Source organism: Lissotriton helveticus, chromosome 11 (assembly GCF_964261635.1).
Source record: "Lissotriton helveticus chromosome 11, aLisHel1.1, whole genome shotgun sequence".
Taxonomy (NCBI): domain Eukaryota; kingdom Metazoa; phylum Chordata; class Amphibia; order Caudata; family Salamandridae; genus Lissotriton; species Lissotriton helveticus.
Window position 1 is genome coordinate 647,652,293 of NC_136072.1, and position 14,071 is coordinate 647,666,363.

At 40.2% G+C, this 14,071-nt stretch overlaps 1 protein-coding gene across 8 annotated transcripts in view; it reads left to right on the forward strand.

Moving 5' to 3' along the window:
* The window catches only part of LOC144791723 (disintegrin and metalloproteinase domain-containing protein 9-like), a 2,314,109-nt gene that overhangs the window by 571,122 nt on the left and 1,728,916 nt on the right, over positions 1 to 14,071 (forward strand). For all 8 annotated transcript variants that reach the window (XR_013602453.1, XR_013602452.1, XM_078666491.1 and 5 more), the window contains one exon: positions 13,892 to 13,954. Coding sequence is in view for 6 of the 8 variants with exons in the window: in XM_078666491.1 (XP_078522617.1) it covers positions 13,892 to 13,954 (63 nt within the window). In the remaining 2 variants the exon portion in view is untranslated. The remainder of the gene's footprint in view (positions 1 to 13,891; positions 13,955 to 14,071) is intronic.

A 14,071-nucleotide genomic window follows, 5' to 3' on the forward strand; every position in this document is an offset into this window, starting at 1 on the left:
ATGTCTAGCAAGTTGCTGTACTGGTGTGGTCATCCTACAATGCTGAAACTCGGCGTGGGTCGCCCCATTAGCCTGTGAGATGGCGTCAGTAGCGGACCGATGTGCGAATAGGCCGAAGGCAGCACAACGCGCCAAGATCCGGATGTCACCGTGGTGGTTTCATAGTTGAGAGGCACTTCATCTGCAGTGGGGCGCCGAGATCCGGATGGCACCGAGGTGATGTCTAGCAAGTTGCTGTACTTGTGTGGTCATCCTACAATGCTGAAACTCGGCGTGGGTCGCCCCATTAGCCTGTGAGATAGCTGTTCTTTGGATTTGGGCCTGGCTCGTCTGCTGTAGTGGGGCGCCCCTTTACCGTTTCAGTTGCCATTCAGCTGAGTTTCGGCTGCTCTTGATGCTACAGCGACAGGCGGCTGCAACAGGACTCTCAAAATGGCGGCCTGTTCTTTGGATTTGGGCCTGGTCCACTAAAATGGCCCTGGGACACCTTAGAACTCGGACGCTCGATTTTTTTTTCCTTTCCTGTACATGCAAAAAAAGGTAAATGCCCGGTACGTTACACGCTTCATCTGCCACGATGAACTCTCCAGAGGAACCGAAAAAAAATATAGTTGTGGTAACTATACCATGCATCGTCATATGGAGAGGTGGCACCAATTAATTATAGTGCTGCATAAAAGAGAGATTTGGAGGAGAACCCCTGACCTGCTAGTACATTCATCAAAGAAGTGGCACTGAGAGCTTCAGAGGCAAGGGAAACGGTCCCAAATTTTTAGAAGAACTTTGGAAAGATTAAAATGACATGTTTAGATTGTGGCAAATTAATTTCATGTGGACAGATGAGTGTTACTCTAATAAATACAGCATATGAACATCATCATAGTCGATGGTTGGTAGAGACATTTTGACTATATCCTGGACCTGCCCGTCCTCGCCCAAAATGGCGCCGGAATAAATGGGACTCGTAACTCCTTGTTGTGTACTGGTTGCAGAACCTTGAAATCACGAGATACGTATGCAGTTTTGAAGCACATGGCGGGCGGGGACGAGAATTGATTGAATATTTCGACATCCCTATTGATATTAAGTTCTGATGTGTTATTGATTACTGTACTGTTGAAAGTTCGAATTAACGTCACCCATGGTACTTGCCCGCAAATGTATATCTAGATAATTTTATTGTAACTGGCCCTGTCGTATTTTAATTATAAAATGTACGTCCACCGATTCCGTAACTGTTAGACACCTTAGTTCTTGCAACCTAATGGCCCGCCCGTTACGTTCCTCTACAGTGTAAATGTCTACTCATCACATACGATTACAGTTTGCTCCGTGGCCGGCCCACGTGGTTATAGGCTCGTATTTGTATAATGAAATTTTCACAATAAAGGTTTTTAAAAGAAAACATGGTAGTAGTATATACATTGGTAAAGTTTGTAATAATAGTCACTGTTTTAGAATCATTAAAAGGCAAGTGAAATAAAGCAGACCAATTACATGAAGGGTAAAAGGTATAATACGAAGGAACGCAGTAAAGATAAATGGTCAAGGGCTGTTGTGTTTTCTATTCCTGCAACATAAAGTGATCGATAAGAATCTCATATTCAGGCGTATCGGCGACTAAGACAGCAGGTCGACCCTCTTTTGCTCAACGGCTCCATCATGGGACGAAGAAACGCTCTTTTTCTCGAAAAAAGAATATATTTTACTTGCAGGACAGTTGTAAAATTTCCGGGAAAGTACATTAGTCTGGAACATTATAACATATATTTAAGAAAAAATAATGTTCGGAAGTAATGAAAAGCGTAATTTTTAGGTCATATGACCAAGCCTTTCATCATTACAATAAGAAAAGTAAAATGAACCAATGAAAAGTTTTATTAACAAGTCACATGACTTGTTATGCTTACGTTACGCGCTGCGCGCCCCGGATGACTTCCGGATGCGCTAACGCGGCGCGTCATATGACGCATTACGCGACAACGCAGGTCCAGAATATAGTCAAAATGTCTCCACCAACCAGCGGTCGGAACACAACCCCTTTCAGCAGGCTAAATAGTTCTGTTAAATGACAACAGAAGGGACAGGCAACAAGAACCATCAGTCAAAGAGGGGAGGGCTAGTTCTTCTCTACCGGGTTACATTGGGGCGCTACCGGAACTGATCGAATTGGTAGTCTACAGTGTTTCTGGATGTTTCAGACTGAAGCTGGGGTTAGCATGAGAGCAGCATCATTTCGTAGCTCCGTCGTGGCCATTCCGCAACCAATCATGGCAGCCGCTCTTTATCGTTATTTTGGGCGGGGTGGGTGGCGGAGCCGAGCTGTTTTGCAGCCATCATTGTGTGGAGTTCAGTTCATCTCACTAGTTTTGTATTTGTCATGAGGGGTTGTTCCTAATGTTTCTATTTTAGCGAGGTCAAAAAGAGATCCCATTAGTGGCCTACTGATTTTGCTCGATTCCTTTTCTTTTTTTTACACGATTTTTCGTTATCTGCAAAGACTAAACAGAGTATTGCGACTCTGTGTTTGTTTGTAAATAGAGAATGAACCAAAGAGAACTAATTCTAAAACAGTAAATACTTGGATAACAATCAATCAAATGGAGAGAGAAGCAGGCACGACGGATTACAACGGGGGCAAAGGCCTGCGTTAACTACCTTTCACTATCTGCAAAGAGAGAGTACTCCTAATAGAAATGAGGGGGGGGGGCACCATTCAAAGCAGATCAGTGTGCATAAACACGAAAATGTTTTCACTTACCACGTACTTGACATTCGACAGCTTATGATATTTGCTATTAAAAAACCATTGAAATTCACTGAAAAAACCATAGGTTATAGACCATATATAGTTAGGAATTAGCATTTACAAAACCTTGAAAATTCACTGAAAAAACCATAGGTTATAGACCATATATAGTTAGGAATTAGCATTTAAAAAACCTTATTTTACTCACACAAAACCATTGAAATTCCATATATAGTTAGTTGCACTAACTATATATTGCGCACCCGCAATCCACTGCTGATCATGTCACATATTACATCATTCATGACATGGTCAGTGACATCACTGATGACATCACTGATGACATCTCAAATGACATCACTGATGACATCACTGATGACATCTCATTTGACATCAATGACCACATCACTGATGATATTATTCATGTGACAATACAATGCATCTCTTCACATTTTAATATAACCTCTGTTTCACCCAGTGTTAAAAACAGAGTATAATTTTTGAAACCATTGACACACCAATACTAGTTACTACATACGTACTCACTGATTCCTACGTCTACACACACATTCACTCATTCACCCATACAATCATTCATACATACAATCACTCATGTTTACAACACAATCATATGCACTCATACACCTATACAGACACTCACACTCTGCCACTCATCCATGGAGTTACTCACACACCTAGTCAGTCCTGTAAAGAATCAATCACACTTCCATTTTCTACTCTATACAGTTAAACATAGAGCACCTTACGTTTTCAACCATATACTAACACATACTTACTCTCTTATACAATCATTGATACAAGTACACATTGATCTGTACAGAGTCACACACCTCCCATCCAGCCACACACACACTCAGTCTCCCATGCAAATACTTGGGCAATCAATCAATAACCCATATAGTTACTCATATAGCTACTGATCAATACATGCAGCAGTTTACAGAACAACAGACATAATGATGCACAAATTAAGACAGTTTAGTCACTAACCCATGCACTCAGTGAGACACATTTAATCACTCACTCATACATTCAGTCATGCACCTACTAAATCCTTCGTCCAGACACTTATACATCCACTCATTCTTCAATATGTAAGACATATTTTAACTTTACAGAAACATAGTCACTGGATGTTGTCATCAGTGATGTCATCAGTGATGTCATTTGAGATGTCATCAGTGATGTCATCAGTGATGTCACTGACCATGTCATGAATGATGTAATATGTGACATGATCAGCAGTGGATTGCGGGTGCGCAATATATAGTTAGTGCAACTAACTATATATGGAATTTCAATGGTTTTGTGTGAGTAAAATAAGGTTTTTTAAATGCTAATTCCTAACTATATATGGTCTATAACCTATGGTTTTTTCAGTGAATATATATATATATATATATATCCACACACAAGTTTGGCGTGCTTAAGCCGCTTGAGCGGCGGGCTCACGACGGGGTTCGCCGACCCCCTCCAATTACACACACTTCAGGCCTGAAATCCTTTGCAGGAAAAACCAGAGTCGAAGCCCAATTGTCACGGTGCAGCATCAGTGTTTAATCAGCCGAAAAAACAAATACGCCCGACGCGTTTCGAGATCAGCCGATCTCTTGGTCACGGGTGGAGCTTGCCAGCACCATCAATCATTTAAAGGTACATTGCATACTAGTCACGTGATCATAGACATAGAGAAAGTAAAATACACTCTGTGTTTCCAATTCATAAATGAACAAATATATACAGGAGCGGAATTCAAAAATAAGCAAGTTGTCATTCATGGTCTGACAAAATACAATACAAAATTAAACGGAGTCCACAAACAAATTAATGCGTGTAAACGATATCAGGCAAATTGCCAACCCCAATTCATGTGCTAGTGCCACCATTATATTAGTTACATACAATGGAGGAAATATTCATAACCAACAGTGCTGCCCCAGTGGGCATGTCGTAAAGTCCTTTGTCCCATAGAATGACTTCATATATAGCCCTAGTGGGCATAGTCCTTCTGAGTTCCGTGAATCCTGAAAAAAAGGGAAACACAACTGTATATAACAAATCTTTTTGAACTGATACGTGTACAGTTAAAACCAATTAAAACCTGAATTTCAAATGCTCAGGAAGCAACATCACATATATACATCCAAAATTAATAATTAAACTGAAACCTAAGTCTGTAGGTGAATGGCTAGTTCTTCTCCCAAATTGTGTCCAACAGGCTGCATGGTATTGTACATTATGATATATCTTGACTCCAACTTTCTCAGTTCCAACCATCTGTTGCCACCCCTCTCATTTCTCTCAACACTGTCCAACACATAAAATTTCATCAGATTAGGATTTTTGTTGTGTTTTTCTGCAAAATGTCTTGCTACGGGGTATTGTTGGTTGACATTCCTAATCGCTCTCTGGTGTTCTAGAATTCTGAGTTTCGCTTGTTTAGTAGTACACCCTATATAAAACTTCTTGCAGGGACATTCTAGTGCATAGACAACATACTCGGTTGTACAACTAAGATGCTTAGTGATTTTGTGTGCACAACGGTCTGTAGACAATTGTATAGATTTACAATTATTACTGTACTTGCAGGCCTTACACCTGCGGCACGGATAAAATCCCTGAATGGTGTCAGTTTTAGGTTTTTCTTTAATCAGTGTACTACTTAGTGTGTCCTTAAGGGATTTCGCTTTTCTGTATGTTACAGAGGGAATGTCATGGATAGCTTCTTTTATATCATTGTCAAGCTTGAGGATATCCCAATGTTTACTTAAGCATTTGCGCAGTCTCCATGATTGACTGTTAAAGGTGGTTATAAACCGTACCTTGTCCTCACTGCTGCTTTGTCTGGGAATTAACAGATCATTTCTGTCCATGACATTAACCCTTGCAAGTGCCTGTTTAATTATTCGCTGACTGTATCCTCTCTCGGAGAATCGTTTGGCCATTATCTGGCTCTCTGCGAAAAACCCATCAGCAGAGCTACAGTTTCTCTTAGCCCTGATCAATTCTCCCACAGGTATACTGTGTATGAGACTAGTAGGATGGCTACTTCCTGCATGGAGCAGACTATTGCCTGCCGTGGGTTTCCGGAACAGGACACTACTCAGAGTTCCATTGTTGACTTCCAACTTTATATCCAGAAATTCCAGTTGTTGTTTACTGATCACACTTGTAAACCTCAAATTAAGGACATTATCATTTAGAGTACCCTCAAATTCGTGTATCTGATTGAGAGTGCCCCTCCAGATACAGAAAATATCATCAATGTATCTTTTCCAGAGGATGACGTGGGTACCAAAGTGGGAGATCTTACGCACCACTTGCTCCTCCCACCAGCCCAGGTAAAGACACGCTAGGCTGGGGGCAAAGCAGGTCCCCATCGCCACCCCCCGGATTTGTTTAAACAGAGATTTGTTGAAGATGAAGTAATTGTTAGTTAAGCATTCAAGCATCATATCCAGCAGCATGTGAGTATGTGATAGTAAAGAGATTGACCTCTCCTGCAAGTAAAATTTACATGCCTCCACACCAAGTTCTTGGGGAATGCTTGTGTACAGGCTGGTTACATCGAAGCTCACCAGCCAGTACTCAGGACTCCATGTAATCTCATCAAGAATGCGTAAAAAATCAGAAGAGTCTCTTACGTATGAGGGCAAGCTAGTTACATAAGTTTGCAAGAAATAGTCTATATACCTACTGGTATTTTCATAAAGACTGCCCACCGAAGACACGATAGGTCTGCCCGGGGGTATCTGCAAATTCTTGTGTAACTTGGGCAGTAAATAAAGTGCTGGTATTTTAGGGTATTTGACATGGAGGTAGTTGTACTCATCATCTTCTAACAACCCCCTTGCTTTCCAGTCACATAATCTGTCCCCATATGCAGTTTTCAAAGCATTATAATCATCTTTGTTAGCATGCGCATAACTGTTAGTGTCAGATAATTGTGTTAAACCCTCTTTAAGATACAATTCGAGGGGCCAGACAACAACATTTCCACCCTTATCGCTATTCTTGATTACCACATCAGTCCAATTCTCCATCTCCTTTAAGGCAACAAACTGATTCTTAGTCAAATTCCAATTCATTCTATGTTTCGTTCTGTCCATTAGCCTCATGTCATGTATTACACTTTGTTCAAAGCTGTCAATATTACTGTTGATAATCTGCGGTACAAAAACCGATTTTGGTTTGAACCCACTCTTGCTGCACATATCGACTGTGTTTTCAGTTCCAATTAAGTTAACAATAGCATCATCACTAACATTATCACAGCCTGCTAACAAGTGTACAGATTGCAAGAGTTCAGCATCGTTTATACTGAGTGCACTTATATAGGGTGTACTACTAAACAAGCGAAACTCAGAATTCTAGAACACCAGAGAGCGATTAGGAATGTCAACCAACAATACCCCGTAGCAAGACATTTTGCAGAAAAACACAACAAAAATCCTAATCTGATGAAATTTTATGTGTTGGACAGTGTTGAGAGAAATGAGAGGGGTGGCAACAGATGGTTGGAACTGAGAAAGTTGGAGTCAAGATATATCATAATGTACAATACCATGCAGCCTGTTGGACACAATTTGGGAGAAGAACTAGCCATTCACCTACAGACTTAGGTTTCAGTTTAATTATTAATTTTGGATGTATATATGTGATGTTGCTTCCTGAGCATTTGAAATTCAGGTTTTAATTGGTTTTAACTGTACACGTATCAGTTCAAAAAGATTTGTTATATACAGTTGTGTTTCCCTTTTTTTCAGGATTCACGGAACTCAGAAGGACTATGCCCACTAGGGCTATATATGAAGTCATTCTATGGGACAAAGGACTTTACGACATGCCCACTGGGGCAGCACTGTTGGTTATGAATATTTCCTCCATTGTATGTAACTAATATAATGGTGGCACTAGCACATGAATTGGGGTTGGCAATTTGCCTGATATCGTTTACACGCATTAATTTGTTTGTGGACTCCGTTTAATTTTGTATTGTATTTTGTCAGACCATGAATGACAACTTGCTTATTTTTGAATTCCGCTCCTGTATATATTTGTTCATTTATGAATTGGAAACACAGAGTGTATTTTACTTTCTCTATGTCTATGATCACGTGACTAGTATGCAATGTACCTTTAAATGATTGATGGTGCTGGCAAGCTCCACCCGTGACCAAGAGATCGGCTGATCTCGAAACGCGTCGGGCGTATTTGTTTTTTCGGCTGATTAAACACTGATGCTGCACCGTGACAATTGGGCTTCGACTCTGGTTTTTCCTGCAAAGGATTTCAGGCCTGAAGTGTGTGTAATATATATATATATATATATATATTTTCTTTTCACTAAAAACACAGCTTTCAGCCACGTCATGGTTAGGAATTAGCATTTAAAAAACCTTTCAAATTCACTGAAAAAACCATAGGTTTCAGGCACGTTATAGTTCGGAATCAGCATTTAAAAAAACCTTAGAAATTCACTGAAAAAAACATAGGTTTCAGGGGCGTTATAGTTAGATGGGGATTTCACATGTACAAAACCATAGAAATTCCCTCGTTTTAGTTAGATAAGCTAACTATAACTATCACGCCCGCAATGCACTGCTGATGATGTCACATATTGCATCACTCATTACATGGTCAGTGACATCACTCATGACATCTCAAATGACATCACTGATGACATCACTGATGACATCATCCAGTGAATGTGTGTTTTTCTGAAAAATAAATGTTTTATATATGTATATCTCTAGGTTGATGTGAGAATAAATGGGTATATAAGTGTCTAAATGGATGATTTACTTTGTAAAATTGATTGTATGACTGATTAAGTGTATCTTAGTGAATACATGGGTTAGTGAGTAATGTTTAAATATGTAAATATCTGTATCTGTCTCTCACTTTGCGTATAAGTGGCTGCATGGGTTGGTGAGTAGCTACATGAGTATCTATATGGGTTATTAGTTGGTTTTTTGAGTATCTGTATGAGTGTCTATGGTTCGGTGGAGGGTATTACTTAGTGCATAGATGCATGAATGAGTGACTCACTGTTTGTATGTGTTGAAGACAGCATCTGTGCAGGACTGTATGGGTGGATGAGAGTGTGTATGGGTGTGTTAGTGAGTGAATGACTGTCTCAATAGTGTCTTTATGAGTAACTACATATGTTTTAAACTAGTATATGTGAGTATTGGTGTATATATGTGAGTATATGTGAGAGTGAGAAATTGGAAGAGTTCCTGTATAAATAAGTATGTGTTTCTATAAGTGATTGTTTAAGAGAGTAAGTATGTGTACGTTTCTGTAAAAGTAAGTTTGGTGGTGTGTGTATAACTGTATATATATCTAAATGGATGTTTGATACTTTGTTTGCATGTGTGACTATGTGTGTGAGTAACTCTATGGATGAGTGTCAGTGTGTAACAGGATGTATAGATGTATGAGTACATATGATGAGTGAGTACATGTATGAGTGACTGTATAGAACTATTGTTGATTGAGTGGATGTGTGTTTAGATCTTTGAATTACTGAATAGGTGTGTTGTAACTGGTATTGGTATCTCCATTTTTTTGAAAATGTTATTTCTATTTTTGCGTGTGTGTATCAAAGGGTATATTAGGGTGAGAGGAGGTCTGCCACGCTATCACAAGGATGATTGCCATCAGTGATGTAAATTGAGATGTCATCAGTGATGTCATGAGTGATGTCACTGACCATGTGATGAGTGATGTAATATGTGACGTCATCAGCAGTGCATTGCGGGCGCGTGAGTTATAGTTAGCTGAACTAACTATAACAGGGGAATTTCTATGGTTTTGTTCGTGTGAAATGCACAACTAACTATAACGCCCCTGAAACATATGGTTTTTTTCAGTGAATTTCTAAGGTTTTTTAAATGCTAATTTCTAACTATAACATGCCTGAAACCTATGGTTTTTTCAGTGAATTTAAAAGGTTTTTTAAATGCTAGTTTGTAACTGTAAAGTGCCTGAAACCTATGTTTTTTTCAGTTTATTTCAAAGGTTATTTAAATGCTAGTTTCTAACTATGGGTACAGAGGTAGGACATGTAAAGAAAGTAGAAAAACACACAGAAAGAAGACAAAGAAATGCAGAAAGAAGCAACAGAAGTCCTCAAAGACGAAGAAAAGTGCATGAAGAAGGTAGACATGCAGCAAGGACAAACAGAGGAGCAGAAAGAGGCCTTGTTGCAAAATCATCCTGTACCCTCAACTTTTTCAGATGGGTACTGGTGGTAACTGACTCTGACTAACCAGTCCTAGAGGTAGTGCTATGCTAAAAGACACTTGGAATACAGTTAAACACCTATATACACTAGGAAACAATATGCGTTGGCGTACCCCAGTTATTAGCATGACCTCCTCTGTAAGCCCCTAGTATATAATAGGGCAGGGGGATTGAAACTACCTCTTAAAACGAGCCACAGGGTGCGTATGCACACTGGTGAAGGGATGGGGGGGCTGAGCTGGCATGTGTAAACATGCCCTGTGGCCGTTTTAATTTGGGAGATTAAGTCCCCTTGAATCCTAAGGGTTCCTACGGTCCAACTAGCCCACTAGCTACCTCCGGTAAGCTCCACAGAGCTGCATTGCAGAGAGGTGTAAAAAGTGGTACGGCCTGGACCACCTCTCTGCAATGCAGCACAATGGCGCTTATTGGAAGCACCTGGTGAGCTAGTTGGCTCTCAGGATTGAAGGGGAATTATTTCTTCAACGTAAAACACACCACAGGGCGTGTTTGCACACGTCACCTCAGGCCCCGTCCCCTCCCTTTGCCCCTGTGTAAACGCACCCTGTGTCCGTTTTAAGTTGGGAGATTAAGTCCCCTTAATCCTGATGGTCCCTAGGGTCAAACTAGCCCACTAGGTACCTCCAGTAAGCGCCACAGTGCTGCGTTGCAGAGAGGTGTAAAAAGGGGCATGGCCTCTGAACACCTCTCTGTAGCGCTGCTCCCTGGTGCATACTGGAGGTACCTGTTGGGCTAGTTGGCCCCCAGGGTCCCTCTGGATTGAAGAGGAATTATTTCCTCAACTTAAAACGCACCACAGGGCGCGATCTGAACCCATGGCTCATTCAGACCAACTCGTCCCTGCTTGTCTATCCTGCTGGATCCTACCAATTCTCTACTGTTCCTGCCTGGACTGAAAATGATAATGCCCCTTGGGCGGATTCTAAAACTGTTATACCACGCAATACATCATTATCCCTAAATTTACCACCATTGTGTGTGCCCTTTACCAAAGCACTCCTTCTCCCTTTGTTGGGGAGGGATCCTGCATTTGTACACAGGCGTCTCAGAGACCCCCGTGAGAGAGTCCACAGTGTCAAGGGAGCCACACACAGCGGAGGTGTGGGAATACCGCCCCTTACCAAAGCACTCTTTCTCCCCTTGTTGGGGAGGGATCCAGTATTTATGCCTTGGAGTTTCAGAGACTCCTCTGAGAGAGTCCACAGCACAAAGGGAACCACACACAGCGGAAGCGTGGGAATGATACCTCTTCCTCTGGGATCATAGCACACCGGACGTCGGACACTGTTTTTCCCCGTCTCCCTGTTGTTTTTTCTTCACCCACCCCCTCTTCTCTCCCTCTCTCATTCTTGGTCTATCTCCCCTGCTCCTTTCCTCTCTCCCCTAAATCTCTCCCCCTTGCCTGATTTCTTTTCCTTACATCTATGTTTTTAACGCATGTAACTTCGCTCCAGTACCTCATGTAACTTGTAACAATGCTCTGAAACAATGTTCGTCCTCATGTAAAGCGCTCTGATACCTCCGGGTCCAGCCAGCGCTATATAAAACTTTTCAAATAAATAAATCATCAATTGGAAAGAACGTTGTTAAAGATAAGTACCTTGCTTTGATCTATTGAAGATTAGATTTATACTTATGAAGATGTGCCAACAGTTTCACTCACTTACACTTTTTGTGTGGAATTCTTACCATATTATTTGATTGGCTGGAGATTTAACATGCTAAATGGCAGTGCAAAAAATTGATTTTGTAGTCAGTCTCTGTAAGAACACCTGGGGAACTTACAGTTTCACAAAGGATTGATATGTAAAATTTCAACTTGGCAAACAGGTTGGGAAATCCACGCAAATATTGACATAACAAAAACATCGTAAAGTAAGTATTCTTATGGGGTAACCCAGTATCCCTCAGAACCTGGGCAATGCAGTAATATTATCAACAATGGTCCTGTCGGGTGTGAACAAGATTGCTTCCAATACTGTACGTATCTCAAAACGTATTAATGACCAAATAGTAGATTAAATCATTGCGTGCAAACCAAACAAGAGGAAGGGTCAGAACATATTTTTAATCATAGAATTAATCTTCATTCATGTTTTCTCTTTTAGCATTCAACTGACTCCTTAATATATGCAAAATTGATTATTTACAATTGATAATTTACAAATACGGCGCATCAATTCAAAACAGTGAAAATTGTGACATAAAGTGAGTTATTGTGACTAAGTGATAAAACAATTAGTGACCTATATACATGTGAGTGGGAGGTAATGAAAGGGGAGAAATTCGAAAGCCAATCTCTGATTTAATAATTCTCAAATCCAACACGCTATATTGGTAAGCTATTTTATGCTGGACTTGGCTGATCGGTCCTTATGATATATTGTCGACGTTTCGACCCTGTGGACGCCTTAGTAGAGGGTCTCGTGCGGGTCTTCTTCAGGACGGGGGAGGGTAATATTGCGCCTGTAGGTCAATTAGAATAGAACCATCAGGTTTGGATTTGCACATAGTTGATTTAAAAAGGTTAAAAACTTTGTTGAAGGGGTTAGAATCACAAATTACCAGATATTGTGGTGACAGCCTGGGTCCCCTCTGAGGTTGGACACCTTGGAGATATGTTAGTTGGGACCTCCTCTTCTATGTTGTTATATCTGTATGACACGATAAATTACAAGGGGTAAGTGAATTGAAATCTAATTAAAAGATTTTAGTTTGCCCTGAGTGATATTGTTAACTCACCCAGTGAGGACAGAATTCTGTCTCTATAGCGATTAAATCCTGGTTGACTTGGGCGTATCCTTGTTATATTGGAGCGTCTGTCTATTATTTCCGACGATCTGCAGGTTAAGAATGTGATTCAGGTCAGATAACTAATACTTTCAGTTCACAGACAAAATTTTTTAGAAAGATCAGATTAAAATACTTCTTTTCAAAAAATACCCCCACACCAGCATGTTCGGCGACAGCTTTCAGACCGGCTTCCACGTTTACGCCGGCCTCATTTCTGATGAGTGAAAGGATATTGGCCTTTGAAAAAATAGTACTGGAAGAAATTATGAAGACATTGGGAGAAAGGAAGTATATAAAGTACAATACGAGCAGGGAAGAGAAGAAGGCACTCCATGAACTAGCAAATAATGATGCAATAGTGATAAAGGCGGCCGACAAGGGGGGAGCAATTGTTGTGCAAAATACACAAGACTAACTAAGGCGTCCACAGGGTCGAAACGTCGACAATATATCATAAGGACCGATCAGCCAAGTCCAGCATAAAATAGCTTACCAATATAGCGTGTTGGATTTGAGAATTATTAAATCAGAGATTGGCTTTCGAATTTCTCCCCTTTCATTACCTCCCACTCACATGTATATAGGTCACTAATTGTTTTATCACTTAGTCACAATAACTCACTTTATGTCACAATTTTCACTGTTTTGAATTGATGCGCCGTATTTGTAAATTATCAATTGTAAATAATCAATTTTGCATATATTAAGGAGTCAGTTGAATGCTAAAAGAGAAAACATGAATGAAGATTAATTCTATGATTAAAAATATGTTCTGACCCTTCCTCTTGTTTGGTTTGCACGCAATGATTTAATCTACTATTTGGTCATTAATACGTTTTGAGATACGTACAGTATTGGAAGCAATCTTGTTCACACCCGACAGGACCATTGTTGATAATATTATAACAAAAACATCAGTAATATTAAAGCAAATGTATGTTCTCTTTAAAAAGTTTTAAATATTTTGCATCTCGAATATTGCCAAATGAGTCAATAACTGCATCATCGTGGAGTTATGTAGCATATCAAACAGACATTCTGTTTTGTTATTTAAAGGTGGAAGTACCCCAAACGAATGCTGCATATTTGGAACTGTTTGTAGTTGTCACACGGCCATTGGTAAGTTATTAAAATGCTGCTCTTCACTTATAGCGTCTTGCTTGATATTTATTTACTGATTTGACTGAGCTTTTTCTTTTTCATCGAAAATACTTTATTCCGGCCTATAAGGCCAGA